This window comes from Pelophylax lessonae (genome assembly GCF_965119305.1).
Source record: "Pelophylax lessonae genome assembly, chromosome: 10".
NCBI classification, from domain to species: Eukaryota; Metazoa; Chordata; class Amphibia; order Anura; family Ranidae; genus Pelophylax; species Pelophylax lessonae.
Window position 1 is genome coordinate 18,642,632 of NC_138777.1, and position 18,486 is coordinate 18,661,117.

The 18,486-nt window shown below is 49.3% G+C and overlaps 1 protein-coding gene across 1 annotated transcript in view; it reads right to left on the reverse strand.

Annotated features, from left to right (window-relative positions):
• Nucleotides 1–18,486, reverse strand: part of SPTY2D1 (SPT2 chromatin protein domain containing 1) — a 47,406-nt gene that overhangs the window by 16,586 nt on the left and 12,334 nt on the right. Inside the window, exon 2 of the mRNA XM_082270713.1 lies at nt 1,455–1,569. Within this exon, the coding sequence (XP_082126839.1) occupies nt 1,455–1,569 (115 nt within the window). The remainder of the gene's footprint in view (nt 1–1,454; nt 1,570–18,486) is intronic.

The following is an 18,486-nucleotide window of genomic DNA, read 5'->3' on the forward strand; positions in this document are numbered from 1 at the left end:
CCTGGAAGGACAGCCCCCACTGGATATGTAAAAAGCATGGATATGTAAAAAGCTTTGTACTAACGTACTGCCTAGACTACTCCTGCAGGTGGCAGCATACAAACTCAGCTCATAAAGATGAGGCTGCATCTCTCGATGGACAATAGAGAAAAGTCAGCCTCTATATTTTTAACAACCATGCCGCATGCCTGTCCAGCCTATGGACCTCAGGAAAATGGCCGCTCATGCATTTTCAAGGGGGAATTAAAGAAAATGGCTACCCATATAAACTAATGGAAATATAAAAATCATGATCCAGAGCAAAATGGTGGCTCCCACGGCACGCCATGCGGTCTCCAGAACCCCCAAAAGGGGGCCCAGAACAATAGGCATCAGAAGGTCCCTACTTACCTGTCCTGGAGTCTAGCGATGTCGGCACTTACCTGTCCTGGAGTCCAGCAATGTCGGATGCTGCCGCCATCATTGCCAGTAAGGGAACCCGGCAGTGAAGCCTTGCGGCTTCACGGCCTGGTCCCTACTGCACATGCGTGAAGTGTGCTGCGCATTTCTATTGGCTCGGCGGCGGGGGAAGGAGGAGGGGGCCGAACTTCCGGGACAGACAGCCGCGGTGCCATGTACCGGAAGTGGGGAAGGGGTACCTGTCAAAAAACGGGTACCCGTTCCCCCCTCCCCCCTGAAAGGTGCCAAATGTGGCATCGGAGGGGGGGGGGGAGGGGGGAAGCAAAATTGCGGAAGTTCGATTTTTGGGTGGAACTCTGCTTTAAAAGAGAAGCATGGGAATTCTTTTTAAAATCATACTTACCTATGTAAATGCAGCATCAGTCCGATGCTGCATCTGTCCCCGGCAAACTCAAAGGCTGAGGTCCAAGCGATCAGAGGCCGCTGACCGATTAGTTCTCATGTCCACTCTGAGCAGAGAGCTATTTACTGTCAGTGAGCAGCTCTCTGCTCTGCCTCCCCATGTGCTCACTGGAGCACTGGGCTGTGGAGGGGGCGGGAGCTGCCAGCTCAGGCTCTCAACGGCTTGCTGAGAGGCTGAGCCAGGTGCTGGTCCAGGCATGTGGGCGGATCCAGACCATATGGTTGTGATCTTTTCTGAGCCCGGACCGGCTCTGTGACATCAGCAGACAGCGGGCTTCTGAAAGGTCAGCACTTCTGTGATCGACAGAAGTACAGCCAAATGAGCTTTGGCTGTACTTCTTTAACAAAAATAATAGAAACTACCAAATCCCACATACCCAAATAAGGATGTTCTGCATATAAAGTTCCCCTGCCCTTGTATGTTCATATCCGCAAGATGCAATGGGTTAGAACTTCTTGTGCTTGAACACACAATTCAGAACACTTCGTTCAAACGGTCTCTATACTGGATGCAAAGCAGAGTCTTGGACCTCCAGCAACAGTAGAAGGGAAGAAATATTTTCCTTGTAGGCATATTGGCCAATCACATGTACCTTTTTGGCGTTCCTCCTCTTCCTTCCGCCTCAGAAAAGCCCGGACTGCTGCAGACTGCACCCCTTTCACCTTTGGGTCTTTCTTCGGTGGGCCCACAGCTAAGCTGTACCGTTTCTATAAAAGACAATGAGCACAATTAAGCAAAATTAGCGAATGATCTTTGTGCAAACTTAAGAAGAAGGATATCAGGAGCAGTTTTCTAGTTCATGGCAAGAACATACTTTTTTCACCTTAAGTGATTGTATGTAAAGTCTCTTTTTTCCCCCAATAAAAATAACAAAATTGTTCTACTTACCTGCTCTGTACAGTGGTTTTGCACAGGGCAGCCTGGATCCTTCTCGGGTCCCTCTTCGGCTCTGCTGGCCCCTCCCTCCCTTTGAGTGCCCCCACAGCAAGCAGCTTGCTATGGGGGCACCCAAACCGAGTCACAGCTCCGTGTATCCATTCAGACAGACACGTAGCCGCGGTTCGGCCCCGCCCCTCTCTCTCCTGCTTGGCTGACTTTGATTGAGAGCAGAGGGAGCCAATGGCACTGTTGCTGTGTCTTAGCCAATGAGAAGGTGAGTTCCAGATGGCAGAGACAGTCGTGTACATTGCTGGATCGAATGGGGGTTCAGGTAAGCATTAGGGGGGCTGCTACATACAGAAGGCTTTTTATCTTAATGCATAGAATGCATTAAGGTTAAAAAGACGTTAAAATCACTTTAAAACAAATATTCTGATTTGGTCATACTGAAATGGGATTCAAGTAAAATGTACATTATAAAGATGACCTCTAGGAATTCAGACCCTTTTGCTGGCATACTAGGAGGTAAATCCTATGAGGTGCGTGCCACCCTATCTCTCCAGTTTACATTTGACAGTTTTTACAGAGCTCTGACAGGAAAGACGCTGCTCTCTCAAAAAAAGCAGCTCTGCCAGGCCCTTCCCTCCTCTGTTCATTCACAGAAGCCTTTGTATTCTCTGAATGAGTTCACTTAACCACTTAAGCCCCGGAAGATTTTACCCCCTTCCTGACCAGGGCCTATTTTGCGATTCGGCACTGCGTGACTTTAACGGACAATTGCGCGGTCGTGCGACGCTGTACCTAAACGAATTTGGCGTCTTTTTTCCCCCCCAAACAGAGCTTTTTTTTGGTGGTATTTGATCACCTGTGCGATTTTTTGATCATGCGCTATAAACAAAAAAAAGAGCGACAACTTTGCAAAAATAACAATATTTTTGAAATTTTTTTATATGAAATTCCCCAAAAAAAAAAAAACTAAAAATCAAAATGTTTTAACATTTTAGGCCAATTTTGTTTTTTACCATATATTTGGTAAAAAAAAAAAAAAAAAAAAAAAAAAAAATCATCGCAAAAAGCGTATTTTGATTGGTTTGCGCAAAAGTTATTGCGTTTATTAACAAAGGGAAAGATTTGTAATTTGTTGTTTTTTTTTTTTTAGGGCGTAATGGCGGCGATCTGCGATTTTTTTTGCAGGACTGCGACATTGGGGCGGACAGATCGGACCCTTGACTGCCATTTTTGACACTTTTGGGGGTACCAGTGACATTTCTACAGTAATCAGTGCTATACATATGCACTGTTACTGTAAAAATGACACTGGCAGTGAAGGAGTTAACTGAATTGGAGAGGGAAGGGTTAAGTGTGTCCCTAGGGGCGTGATTCTAACTGTGATTGGCTGTGGCTTGAGGTGTAAGAACAGAGATCAACGGTCCTACATAGTAGAACCGTTTGATCATCATTCTTACACAGGGGAGACTGACAGGCGGCTTTGTTTACATTAGCCGCCTGCCTTTCTCCTGCTGTCACGGATGATCGCGAGTGCCCGGCGGACATTGGGTCCGCAGGGCACATGCGCGGGGGGGGGGGGGGTCCGTGACCGTGCGGGAGCGCGCCTCCGGCGGTGCGCGCGCGCTCCCAAAACCCTCACAGGCTAGCGACATAGTCCTACGTCGCTCTGCCTGTGAGGGGCTGACTGCCGACGTAAATAGTCGTGCGGCAGTCGGCAATGGTTAAAGTGATACTAAAGTCTTGCTTTTTTTAAAAATGTATTTATTGCTTAAAAATAACAAACATGTTAGTCCCGGTTCACACTACCGCGACTTTTCAGGCGACTGGTCAGCCTGACCAATCGCGGTCCATTCTGTGCTATGGGAACCGTTCTAATAGGAGCAACTCAAGTCGCTCCAACTTAGAAAATAGTTCCTGTACTACTTCGGGGCGACATCGGAGCGACTTGCATTGACTTCAATTATGTGAAGTCCGTGCAAGTCGCGCCGAAGTCGCGGTGCACGGGACTTCACAGGTCGCCCCCGAAGTTGGATTGCCATAGTGTGAACCGACACTTATACTTACCTGCCCTGTGCAGTGGTTTTGCACAGAGCAGCCCGGATCCTCCTTTTCCGGGTCCCTCTTTGGCTTTCCTGGCCCCTCCCTCCTGACGAGTGCCCCCACAGCAAGCAGCTTGCTATGGGGGCACTGAAGCCGAGCTGCAGCTCCCTGTGTCTATTCAGACATGGAGTCATGGTTAGGCCCGCCCCCTCTCAATCTATCCTCATTGGCTCACTGACCTTTGACAGCAGCAGGAGCCAATGGTGCCGTACTGCTGTCTCAGCCAATGAGGAAGTGAGTCCAGGGCAGCGGAGTCTCTCCGTCAACATCGCTGGATAGAGATGGGCTCAGGTGAGTATTGGGGTGGAGGGCTGCAAACAGAAGGTTTTTCATCTTAATGCATGGAATGGATTAAGATAAAAAAAAAAAAAAAAAGCTTCTACCTTTACAAATCACTTTAATAAATAGTTTTGCGATTGGGCAAAAGGAGGGGAGGGGTGGGCACAGCAGCTGCATGCGACTCTGCAGCCTCAGGGGCTGCAACCATAGGATCCGGAGTTGGAGCGCCGGAAGCATAGCCATAGTTATCTATTATAGATATAAAAATCTCAACTGTAAATTATAGAGAGAAGTCCAAGAGGGGTCATCTAGTTAGACCTAAAGTAGAACTATAAGCAAAACTTTTTTTACCCCCATTTTGGATAGGAGTAAGGGAGGGTTATAACCCCTGTCAGATTTTTTTCTCGCCACCTGTGTCCCATTTCTGAGAAATTTTTCACTTCCTGTCCCCATATCCAAACAGGAAGTGAGAGGAAATCCCTGCAAATTAAGGGAACTCCTTGGCCTGAACTAGTGTCCTCATTGGAAGAAGATTTCCATTCTACTTTTCTGGGGACAACCCACAATTTGGGATTTCCTTTTACTTTTAATGATAATGGTAAACAGGACGAAGAGAGGGTGAATCTCCTTAATGGGGGCGCAGACAGCACTGACCGGTGTTCTATTCCCTCTTCACCCTATCCAAAACTAGAGAAAAAAGTTTTGCCTTTGGGTTAAAACTTTAAAGTGGTTGTTAACCCACTACAGTATAATCATACAATCCCCTCTGTAAAATAACATTGTGTGTCCCAGTGTCTGTGTTATATTAACTACTTCCCCCTAGGACGACGTCATATGACGTCGTAAACTTTGCAGGGGTATACCGGGATGATGCCTCTAGCTAGAGGCATCATCCCGGTACCGTTGTTTGAAGCCGACGGTCGGCTTTCCGTTGGTACCGATCGATGCGGCTCCGGAGCCGCTCGATCGTTACCGGGGGGGGGGGCGGGAGGGGACGTCCCCCCCTCCCGCCGCCTTCCGTGGCTTTTACCGGGGCTCCCGTCCCACCGGGAGCCCGAGCACCCAGCCGGCGCGTCCGCCGGCTGGATGGAGTCCCGATGAATGCCGGAAACGGCATCGATCGGGTCTCCGATGACGTAACCCGGAGGCGGCGTCCATGGCGTCACTTCCGGGTTAGTGTGCTGCAAAACGGCGCCAAATTTGAAAAATGGCTGTATGCAAAAACGCCGTTTTCTGCGTTTTGCATACATGGAAGTGTAGTGGAGGGGTTTGGGGTCTTTTAGACCCCCGATCCCTCCATAAAGTGTACCTGTCACTGCATATTGCTGTCACAAGGGATGTTTACATTGCTTGTGACAGCAATAAAAGTGATCAGATTTTTTATTTTTTTTTTAAAAACTGTAATAAAGTAAAAAAAATTCGCAATAAGCGCATTTTGATTGGTTTGCGCAAAAGCTATGTCTACTAACTACGGGAGATATGTAATTTTTATTTATTTTTACTAGTAATGGCGGCAATCTGCGATTTTTTTGCAGGACTGCCACATTGCGGCGGACAGATCGGACCCCTAACTGACATTTTTGACACTTTTTGGGGGTACCAGTGACATTACTACAGTAATCAGTGCTAAAAATATGCACTGTTACTGTAATAATGACACTGGCAGGGAAGGGGTTAACACTGTGGGTGATCAAGGGGTTAAATGTGAGCTTAGGGGAGTAATTCTAACTGTGGGGGGGGGGTGAGGCTTGTGAAATGAAATGATCGTAGAGACCTGTGTTCCTATATAGAAGGATCACAGGCGCTCTGATCATTCCAGGTAGAAGAATGGTCAGATGTGTTTACAACAGCCGACCGTTCTTCACTCTCAGCGGGGAGCGATCGCTGGTGTCAGGCAGCAATCCGAGCCGCCTGCCCCGTGCATCAGAGTACCCGCTGATGAGTGGGGGTGGGAGCACGGCGGTGCGCGCTAACCCCCTAGCTGCAAGCGCGTGACCAACGTATACCTACGTCGGCTCGTGCAGTAGGGCCGCCCTGCGGCGGGCGGCAGGAAGCGGTTAATTAATATATTAACACAGAGCTGCATTCATTTTTTATATTCCCAGAGAGCTCACCATAATAATTGGTAACTGAAGATGTAGGAGTATACTACAGAGAGCGTTAATGTATTCCCAGGTTTTATGTGTGAATGGTACAAGGTGGTGATGGATTAGCACCGCCTGGGCTATGGCTCAGTCATCCTCAGGGACACACCTGCTGCTATTTATGATGAAATCCTGTCATCAGCCGCTGCGCTCTGCTACCCGCATTACAAATCTGCTGCTTTCACACATTCAAGTATGGATGAGCGCATGCAGTTCACACAAACTGCAATTCTTTATTGAATTTATAAATGTTGCAAACATCACTCGCTCAGATGTCCTATTACCACATACACAAGGATTTTTTATTTTTATTTACCAGCTTTTAAATAAATCGAATTAAAAAAAAAAAAAAAAAAAAAAAGCCCCATTTCCCCACAGACTGATTACCACATTCTTCGAGTTCACTTCTGAAATGAATAAAATCTGAAAGTAAACCTAACGATACACTCAGTACGGTTTCAGTGGTAAAAAGCCACCTGGGTTCCCGTTTAGAAAATACAACTCAATTCAAAACCAGAACTGGGTGTGATGTTCATCCAGGCACAGTCGATCGTCCGCATGCCGGCGGGGGACTCCCCCCAGCCCCCAATGCTAGCAAGAGCCCTGCCCCTACCCCAGGAACAGTGGCCAGACCACCCAAACAGCCCCAGCGTATGTGGAGGGGGGGCGGGGAGGGACCCAGCAAAAGGGGGGTACCTGCGGGATGAAGGGGAACCTGCACAGTTGTGTAGTGGTTAGCACTTTCACCTAGCAGCAAGAGGGTCGCTGGTTCGAATCCCAACCACGACACTACCTGCCTGGAGTTTGCATGTTCTCCCTGTGCCTGCGTGGGTTTCCTCCCACACTCCAAAGACATGCTGGTAGGTTAATTGGATCCTGTATAAAAAAATTGACCCTACTATGTATGAATGTGAGTTAGGGACCTTAGATTGTAAGCTCCTTGAGGGCAGGGACAGATGTGAATGTACAATTGATATGTAAAGCGATGCGTACATTGACAGCGCTATGTAAGTAGCTGAAATAAATAAAACCTGGGGGTCTGACCGTCCCAAGGAGGGGCCCCACATCCACCCCAAAACCCTCCAGGGGGAGAAGGGGAACGGCTACTCACCATACCAAGAACAAGGCGGGCACCGCTCCAGACAGAACCCCTCGCCATCAAAATGGGGGGGGGGGGGGGGGCTGTAGGCCAGGAGGAACGCTGCGACTCAGGCCAAGGCCCGGTTGTATGCAACCTTGCAAGGCGTATAACTTGCAGGGCCAGCCCCTGTCCAGTGGGGCTATGTCATGGCCGACCTAGCGGGGAGCTGAGGTTTGTGCGCGCTGGCTGGCCAGACTGGGGTGACCACTGATCTAGATTATCCAGCCCGTTGCCCAGTCCGGTAGTTGATTGTAAATCTCACAGGAGAAAATAATTTCTACCTAAAAAAGAAAAAAAATTTGCCAGGGCCAGAGATCCCAGCAAGGAACTAGGTCCTTACTCCTGACTAGGCAGAAAAAACAGTGGCTAAAGCATAGAGAGGGAGTATACCCCATAGGACTGCCCATGGGTGTAGCCAGAATTCTATTCTAGTGTCCTACTCCTGTAGGGGGCAGAATAACCCAATGGTTATGAATACCAGGAGCTGTAGGGGGCAGTATAACCCAATGGTTATGAATACCAGGAGCTGTAGGGGGCAGAATAACCCAATGGTTATGAATACCAGGAGCTGTAGGGGGCAGTATAACCCAATGGTTATGAATACCAGGAGCTGTAGGGGGCAGTATAACCCAATGGTTGTGAATACCAGGAGCTGTAGGGGGCAGTATAACCCAATGGTTATGAATACCAGGAGCTGTAGGGGGCAGTATAACCCAATGGTTATGAATACCAGGAGCTGTAGGGGGCAGTATAACCCAATGGTTATGAATACCAGGAGCTGTAGGGGGCAGTATAACCCAATGGTTTTGAATACCAGGAGCTGTAGGGGGCAGTATAACCCAATGGTTGTGAATACCAGGAGCTGTAGGGGGCAGTATAACCCAATGGTTATGAATACCAGGAGCTGTAGGGGGCAGTATAACCCAATGGTTATGAATACCAGGAGCTGTAGGGGGCAGTATAACCCAATGGTTATGAATACCAGGAGCTGTAGGGGGCAGTATAACCCAATGGTTATGAATACCAGGAGCTGTAGGGGGCAGTATAACCCAATGGTTATGAATACCAGGAGCTGTAGGGGGCAGTATAACCCAATGGTTATGAATACCAGGAGCTGTAGGGGGCAGTATAACCCAATGGTTGTGAATACCAGGAGCTGTAGGGGGCAGTATAACCCAATGGTTGTGAATACCAGGAGCTGTAGGAGGCAGTATAACCCAATGGTTTTGAATACCAGGAGCTGTAGGGGGCAGTATAACCCAATGGTTGTGAATACCAGGAGCTGTAGGGGGCAGTATAACCCAATGGTTTTGAATACCAGGAGCTGTAGGGGGCAGTATAACCCAATGGTTGTGAATACCAGGAGCTGTAGGGGGCAGTATAACCCAATGGTTATGAATACCAGGAGCTGTAGGGGGCAGTATAACCCAATGGTTGTGAATACCAGGAGCTGTAGGGGGCAGTATAACCCAATAGTTTTGAATACCAGGAGCTGTAGGGGGCAGTATAACCCAATGGTTGTGAATACCAGGAGCTGTAGGGGGCAGTATAACCCAATGGTTTTGAATACCAGGAGCTGTAGGGGGCAGTATAACCCAATGGTTGTGAATACCAGGAGCTGTAGGGGGCAGTATAACCCAATGGTTTTGAATACCAGGAGCTGTAGGGGGCAGTATAACCCAATGGTTGTGAATACCAGGAGCTGTAGGGGGCAGTATAACCCAATGGTTATGAATACCAGGAGCTGTGTCCCTCAATGAACAAAAATGAAATACAGATTTTTTTTCTTTTAAGCAACACGTCAGAAAAAAGCCTGGTCTTCAAGTGGTTACTCTCTTGAATTTGCGTGTCACCCAACCCCCCAACAGATGTAACCTTGGCAGATAAAGCTCATTTGGTGGTTTTGATAAAAGCAGACTGCTCAGAAGAAACTCCCTTTTCTGCTGTCGGTGAATGTGTAACTTGTACATACATTACAATGCAGGCATCGGGCACTACACAAAGCTGCCATGTATACCTTCCTCATCAAAATTCCTCTTCTGCATGTGCCCGGTATTCTAACATTAGGTTGGCAGAATGCTGAGAGGCTGAGCCAGCTGCCAGTCCATGCATCTTTGTGGATTCCATCATTAACCACTTGCCGATCGCCGCATGACTATTTACTGCGGCGGTCAGCCCCTCACAGGCAAAGTGACGTAGTACTACGTCGCTAGCCTGTGAGGCTCTAGGGAGCGAGCGCGCGCCGCCGGAGGCGCGCTCCCGCTCGCTCACGGACCCCCCCCGTGCGAGTGACCGGTGGACCCGATGTCCGTCGGTTACACCGGGAGAATGGCAGGCGGCTAATGTAAACAAAGCCGCCTGTCATTCTTCCCTGTGTAACAGCACAGATCATACAGTCCTGCTATGTAGGATCGTATATCTCTGTGGTTACACACACAGCCACATCCAATCAGTTAGAAGCACGCCCCTAGGGACACACTTAACCCCTCCTTCTCCAATAAAGTTAACCCCTTCCCTGCCAGTGTAATTTTTACAGTAACAGTGCATATGTATAGCACTGATTACTGCAGTAATGTCACTGGTAACCCCAAAAGTGTCAAAAATGTCAGTCAAGGGTCCGATCTGTCTGCCGCAATGTCGCAGTCCCGCACAAAAAAAAAAATCGTAGATCGCCACCATTACTCAATAAAAACAATAAAAATTACAAAAATCTTTCCCTTTGTTAGTAAACGCAATAACTTTTGCGCAAACCAATCTATATATACGCTTTGTGATTTTCTTTTACCAAACATAGGTAGCAGAAAACAAATTGGCCTAGAATGTTAAAAAATTTAGATTTTTACATTTTTTTTTTTGGGGAACTTCATATAAAAAAAATTAATATTGTTATTTTTGCAAAATGGTCGCTCTTTTTTTGTTTATAGCACATGATCAAAAAATCGCACAGGTGATCAAATACCACCAAAAGAAAGATCTGTTTGTGGGGAAAAACGGAATTTTTGTAAAATCTTACCTGTAAAATTCCTTTCTCTTACGTCCTCCGACAGTCGCCGCCTCTTCATATTCGTCACATATGGGGTATTAGACTTTGCTCCGAAGGAGTAGCTAGGCAACAGAATATGTTAACATTAAAGCTTTTAACATATCCCACCCTCAAGGGGTGGTCCCCTCAGTCAATACCCTCCTACTTCCTGCAACCATATCTCAGTTTTAGTGGAATAGCAGTAGAGTATACAACCAAACCCCAAAAGAGGGGCGGGGGCGGCGACTGTCGGAGGACTCAGAGAAAGGAATTTTACAGGTAAGATTTTACAAAAATTCCGTTTTCTCTTACGTCCTCCGACAGTCGCCGCCTCTTCATATTCGTCACATATGGGGACGTCCCAAAGCAGTGCAAACATGAGGGGTGGGAAACGCATCCGCGCCGAAAAGGCAACGCAGTCTCCGCATCAAAGAAAGGAACCTTACCAAAGGAAGGAAACCAGCTGGGCAACAGGAAAAAACAAGTGCTCAACAGGAGCAACAACCCAGGAAAAGACAAAAAAACCAGGGAATGTAAAACATATCCCAACAGCCAGAGGTCCCCAACAAGGGACCCTAGGAAATTGCCGCACTAAGAACCTTGCGGCCAAAGGAAGCATCCGCCGATGCCTGAACATCTACTTTGTAGAATCTTGTGAACGTGTGTACGGTCGACCAGGTCGCCGCCTTACACACCTGGGCTACAGAAGCCCCATGACGACAGGCCCAAGACGTACTCAAAGATCTAGTAGAGTGCGCCTTCACAGGCACAGGGGGAACCTTCCCCTGCAAAGCATAGGCCTGTTCAATGGTCTGCCTGATCCATTTGGCAATGGTAGAGGCCGAAGCCGCCATGCCCTTCCGAGGACCCTCTGGAAGAACAAACAAGGAGTCCGTCTTTCGAAAAGACTCAGTCGATTTAAGGTAAACCCTAATCGCCCGAACAACATCCAAAGAATGTAGTCTCGCCTCCTTTGGATGTTTAGGCTTCGCGCACAGCGAAGGCAAGACAATATCCTCGTTAAGATGGAATTCCGAAACTCGTTTCGGAAGAAAAGAAGGATTAGGTCGCAAGACCACCTTATCCAAATGAACAACCAGGTACGGAGACTTGCAGGACAAGGCTGCCAGCTCCGACACTCTGCGAGCCGAAGTGATCGCCACCAAAAAGGCGACCTTTTTGGACAACATAGACAACGAGATCTCCCTGATCTGTTCAAAAGGAGCACGTTGCAACACAGACAGAACGAGATTCAAGTCCCAAGGGGGCAAAGGATCCCTCCTAGGAGGGACCAGATGCCTCACACCCTGAACAAAGGTGCCAACCAAAGAGTTGGAAGCCACGGGACGTTGAAACAGAACGGCCAGTGCAGAGACCTGACCCTTTATCGTAGCCAGCGCCAAACGCTGATCAACTCCCGTTTGAAGGAAAGACAGCACACGGGAAACCGAGTACGTGCGGGGTGAAAACCCCCTGGACTCACACCAGGCAAAATAGGCCTTCCAAGTACGGTAATAAACCTTCCCCGAGGAAGACTTCCTCGCGTTGATCAAAGTATGAACGACCTCCGGAGAGAGACCCTTCTCCTTCAGGACCTCGGTCTCAACAGCCAGGCCGTCAAAGCCAGCGACTGTAAAGCAGGATGGTATATCGGTCCTTGAGACAGTAGATCGTCTCGAAGAGGCAGACGCCACGGGGCATCGACCGCCAGATTCACGAGGTCTGCGTACCAGGACCGGCGAGGCCAGTCCGGTGCCACAAGAACCACAGTGCTGCGTTCAGAGTGTAACCTGCGAAGGAACCTGGACAGCAACTGAATCGGTGGAAACGCATACATCAGCCTGTACTGATGCCACGGGGCCACTAACGCGTCCGACGCGTCTGCCCGAGGGTCGCGCGTCCTTGCCACGAACCTCTTCACCTTGTTGTTGAGACGAGACGCGAACAGGTCCACATCTGGAAGACCCCACTTCGCGCACAACATCTGGAAGACAGCCGGGTGGAGAGACCATTCCCCCTGATCCAGGGTCTGGGACATGAGTCTCGGCCCAAGTCAGAATGTCGGCCACTTCTCGAGCCGCTCGGGCACTCCTGGTGCCCCCTTGGTGGTTGATGTAGGCCACCGCCGTGGCATTGTCCGTCTGCACCCGAACCGGGCAGCCCTGCAGCCGGTCCGTCCAGCGATGAAGACAGAGACTTATCGCACGCAATTCCAGAATGTTGATCGGAAGGGAAGACTCCCCCTCCGACCAAGTTCCCTGGGCGGATAGGACGCCCAGAACACCACCCCAGCCCGACAGGCTGGCATCCGTGGTGATCACCGTCCACGAGACAGGATGAAACGACTTGCCCCCGGACACCATCGGGGACTGGAGCCACCACAGAAGGTCTCTTCTGGTGCGATGACTCAACGAGATTTGAAGATCCAGAGATTGAGGTCGCCCGTCCCACCTGGACAGGATCTCCGCTTGGAGACCCCGCGTGTGAAACTGGGCGAAGGGAATCGCCTCGAAGGCCGAGACCATCAATCCCAGACATCTCATGCACGTCCGCAGAGACGAGTGCGGAACGTCCCTGAGGGACCTGACTTCCTCCTGAAGAGTTCTGAGTTTGTCTTCCGGCAGGAAGACCTTCGCCTGCACCGAGTCCAGAATCATTCCCAGGTAGGGAAGACGAACCGACGGACTCAGTGTCGGCTTTGCAAAATTTATCGTCCAACCAAACTCCTGTAGAGTTTGCATCGTGACAGACAGGTCCTTCTCCAGACCCTGGCTGGTCGCAGACCGAACCAGAATGTCGTCCAGATACCCCAGGACAGAAATGCCCTGGGCCCCCAATAATGCCAGAACCGGTGCAAGCACCTTGGTGAAGACCCGCGGAGCCGAGGCGAGACCAAAAGGCAACGCCACGAACTGGTAGTGATCCTCCGCAATGGCAAATCGAAGGAACCTCTGGTGACCCTCGAAAATGGGGATGTGAAGATACGCATCCTTCAAATCGATGGAGGCCATGAATTCCCCCGGAACCAGGGCAGCCACCACCGACCGCAGGGATTCCATGCGGAACTTGCGAACCCGCACAGAGCGGTTCAGAGCCTTCAAGTCCAGAATTGGACGAACCTTGCCCTCCTTTCTGGGCACGGTGAACAGATTGGAATAAAACCCCCGAAATCTGTCCCGATGAGGCACCGGAACCACCACTCCCTGAGCCCTCAGGTCCCGCACCGCCAGGTGCAGGTCCCGCAAGCGCTCTGGAGACAGTTGAAGATTTGAGGGAAAAAATCTGCTCTCCGGCCGAGAGAGAAACTCGATCTTGTAACCAGACCGAACGATTTCCTGAACCCATCTGTCCCGCACACGGGCCAACCAGGGCTGAAGAAAACCGAGCAAGCGTCCCCCCACCCCAAAACTGGGTGAGGGCGCCCCTTCAGGCCGAACTGTTATGGGCCGCAGATCCGGATTGACCGGACTTCTGTTTCCCAGACCAGGGCTTCTTCTGAGAGCCTTGACCTTTGAACGGTTTGCCCTTGTAGTGCGGCCGGAAGGCACGAAAGGACCCCTGAGGGGGCCGAAAATTAGCATGCTTCTTCCCAGAAGCCCCCTTAGCCTTGGGGAAATGGGGCAAGAGAGTGCTCTTACCCCCGGTGATCCCCTTAATCAACACATCCAAGGACTCCCCAAAAAGGCGAGACCCATCATAAGGTAGATTGGCTAAGGTCTTACGTGAAGACTGGTCCACCGACCAACATTTTAACCAAACCAGGCGGCGAGACAACACCGCCACACTGTGCACGCGTGCAGCTAACGGAACCAGGTCCAGGTCCGCATCACACAGATACATGACACCCTGGTGGATTTGATCCACCATATCCAGGGTCGCCGGCGAGGCCGAATCGGCCACTAGGACGCGCCTAAGCATCTGCGTCCAACTTGCGATCGCCTGGGCCGCCATGAGAGAAGCAAACAGAGCCTTAAGCATAGAACCCGTAACAGAATAAGTATGACGGGCAAGAGACTCCAATCTCCTATCCGTGGCATCACGGAACACAGGGGAATCCTCTGCAGGAATCGCAGTGGCTTTGTTTAAAACCGCAATTGCGTGATCCACTGGGGGAGGCACACACCACCTTTCATCAGTGGAAGGGGAGAAAGGATAACGCAGCTTAAATCTACTTGGTACAGCAAAAGGTTTGCGCAGATTGCGCCATTGTTCCTTAACAGCGCGCTGAAAATCATCATTGCAGGGAAAAACCTGCGGCGTCCTGCGTTTTCTCTGCGTCCCATAAGCCGCCAAGGCGGCGGGAGGACACACTTCATCCTGCAAACGCAGCGTTTGCTTTATGGAAGCAATCAACTCATCCATGATTGCAAGCTCGGACCCCACTAGATCTAGGGAGGAGCGGGACCCCGATAAGGAGGCCCCCGCCATAACAGCCCCATCACCTTCACCCTCAGAATCAGAGGAAAGAACAACTCTGGGCCTTTTAGTAGATTGAGCAGCCACCAGCATCTGTACCTGAGCAGCAAGGCCAGCCACAATAGTGGCTAAATCCCCCCCTGGGGGGGAAACAGCGGTCCCCTGGCTTTCCACCAAGGCGGTAGGAAATTTGCCCTCCTGAGAATCCATTGCCCCTGTAATGCTGTACAATAAAGGGTTAACTGCCCCTTTAAGCAAGCGCGGCAAGCGCAGCCCACCACACCACACTCAAGCACAATGAGACCCCCACAGGGAATATGTAAACTGAACACAGGCAATGGATAGCAAGAACAGAAGGTTAAAACCTGAGGAGACCCTCGCCGCTGCTGCTGCCTCGATCGGTGTTCCTGGAAAGAGGAAGTGATGCTGCCAGGGCGCTCTATGAAAGCCTATGGAGGCTACAAGAAAATGGCCGCCATGCATGTAAAACATGCGGCCGGAGCGAGTGTAGGCAAAATGGCGCCGTTTGGCGCCGAAACCGCCGCTCCACAGTGCAGTAAAGCACACATGACATCCCTGTATAAGAATACATGTCAGATCGCCGCAGCGATCGCTGTAAATGCCCAAACATGCCAAAAAAACATGCCCCACAGCACACAGCTTCACACACTGATCAGACTGACACACACAGTGTCACACAGCTCCCCCCCCCCCCCTTGCAGCCCACAGCATGCAGCAGAGAGATAGGGAGACAAGCAGTGTGAATAGAGGCAGGTTACACAGTCCCAGACTGACACCCCTCCAGACAGACAGGTCCCCACATAAATACACTTACCTCACATGGCGTGGGGGACCCGCACAGGCGAACAAGCCGCTGCACATGAGGCAGGGAGAGTCGCAATTCAAGACGCACAAAATGGGGGTTAAGAAACCACACAGCGTCCAGTGAGGTAGCCACCTCACCAATCATCCCTGCACCGAACAGGGATGGGTCGTTCACTGTGCCAGGAGCGTTACCTGGCTGAACGCTCGATGGCAGGCTGGGAAGCCACTGACACACGACCTGCGACCAGGGGGATCAGCCCGAGACCCAGCCCGCATGATCCTCTTCATCCGAAGAACTAACTAATGCTGACAAAAATAACAGCTAAGTAAAGGTAGAGAGAAAACTCAAACAAAATTTCAAAAAGAAGAAAGAGTCTGGGGCAGAAAGTCCCAGCACAGAGAGAGCCAGCCACTCCTGACAAGCTAGACATTAAAACTGAGATATGGTTGCAGGAAGTAGGAGGGTATTGACTGAGGGGACCACCCCTTGAGGGTGGGATATGTTAGGGGCTTTAGTGTTAACATATTCTGTTGCCTAGCTACTCCTTCGGAGCAAAGTCTAATACCCCATATGTGACGAATATGAAGAGGCGGCGACTGTCGGAGGACGTAAGAGAAAAAAGGACGTCAAATTCGTTTAGGTACAGCGTTGCACGACCGCGTAATTGTCCGTTAAAGTCATGCAGTGCCGAATCGCAAAATAGGCCCTGGTCAGGAAGGGGGTAAAATCTCCCGGGGCTTAAGTGGTTAAATACATACTAGGGCCAATCTAGACAGGAGCCTATAAACCTGCCAGCATGTGTTATGGAATGTGGGTGGAAATGGGAGTACCCAGGGGAACCCACACAGGCACAGAGAACGTGCAAACTCCATGCAGAACATGATCTGGCCCTTGATTTAAAGGGAGGATCTCAGTGCTGCAAGGCAGAAGTGTTAACCACTGAGCTGTCCTGTGCCAATGCCAGACAAAATCTCCAAAGAGATTTTCTGAATGGTCATATGAACGTCAGTCGCTAACCCTGATTGGCAGAGAAATGCCTTTGCACTTAGTCACATATACACACATGCATAGGCTATGTAATATATCTTGAATAGGACACATCCCAGATACCTGGGCTAGATTCACATCTAAGCACCTGAAACCGCAACATGTGATTCATGAATAAAGTGGTGCTTTGCTATTCATGCTAAATGGTGCCTCAAAGTGCATATAAAATCGTAAACAAATTTCCCTGCACTACAACACACAGCAAAGCACATGCGTATTCCTGCTTCATTGCCTATAAGTAGTTCATGTTTTCATGTTTCGAGGTTTATGAAAAGTCTATTCAAAATACATGGGCACAATGTACGTCAATGCACATGTGCATCAACCCCAACGCCACATTTAATGTCCCTTTAAATAGTTCCTTAAGGCCAAGCTGGCCATAAACTATTTACAGCACTATCAGGTGTACTTACTGGGTGGGCTGTATTCCCAGTATATAGCACTGTGTGGTGGGAGTAGAACTTCCAATCTCAGGGCCAGTTCACACCACAGAAACGCAGTCTGGATCTGATCCAGATTCTTTTCTGTATGTGCGTTTGATGCAGTCCAGTGCATTCCCCCCCCCCCCCCATTTTTCTTAACCGCTTGCCGACCGCCGCAAGTACATATACTGCGGCGGTCAGCCCCGGCCAGGCAAAGTGACGTACCGGTACGTCACTAGCCTGTCACTGACTTGTGAGCCAATAGCGGGCGAGCGCGCGTCCGCCCCAGCTCGTTCACTAACAAGTCAGTGCGTGTGACCGGCGGACCCGATGTCCGCCGGTCACTCTCGATCGTTCGCCGGGAAGGGAGAAAGGCAGGCGGCTAATGTAAACAAGCCGCCTGTCATTCTCCCCTGTGTAAAAATGGAGATCAGACAGTTCTACTGTGTAGAACCGTTGATCTGTTTTTACACTAGTAGCCATGTCCAATCACATTTAGAAACACCCCCCTAGGACACACTTAACCCCTCCCTCTCCAATACAGTTAACCCCTTCCCTGCCAGTGTCATTAGCACTGATTACTGCAGTAATGTCACTGGTAACCCCAAAAAAGTGTCAAAAATGTCAGTCAAGGGTCCAATCTGTCCACCGCAATGTCGCAGTACCGCAAAAGAAAAAAAAAAAAAAAAAAAATCGTAGATCGCCGCCATTACTCGTTAAAAAAAAAAAACACCAAAAATGACAAAAACCTTTCCCTTTGTTAGTAAATACGATAACTTTTGAGCAAACCAATCAAAATACGCTTTTTGCAATTTTTTTTTTACCAAACATATGTAGCATAAAACAAATTGGCCTAAAATGTTAAAAAAATTTTGATTTTTAAATTTTTTTTTGGGAATTTCATATAAAAAAATGTGAAAAATATTGTTATTTTTGCAAAATTGACGCTCTTTTTTTTTTGTTTATAGCGCATGATCAAAAAAAAAAAAAAAAAAAAAAAAAAAAAAAAAAAAAAAATCGCACAGGTGATCAAATACCACCAAAAGAAAGCTCTGTTTGTGGGAAAAAAAGGACGTCAAATTCGTTTAGGCACAGCGTCGCACGACCGCGCAATTGTCCGCTAAAGTCACGCAGTAAAAAAAAAAAAAAAAACCCTGGTCAGGAAGGGGGTAAAATCTTCCGGGGCTTAAGTGGTTAAATAAGGACATGTGTGTTCCAGTGTGTTTAAGGGCGTTCCGGTGCATTTGTGATGCGTTTTACAGCGTTCCCAGTGCACAAAAAGTGCAGCATGTTCTACTTTTTTTTTCCCTGGAACTGCACTATGCCATTGAAAACCATA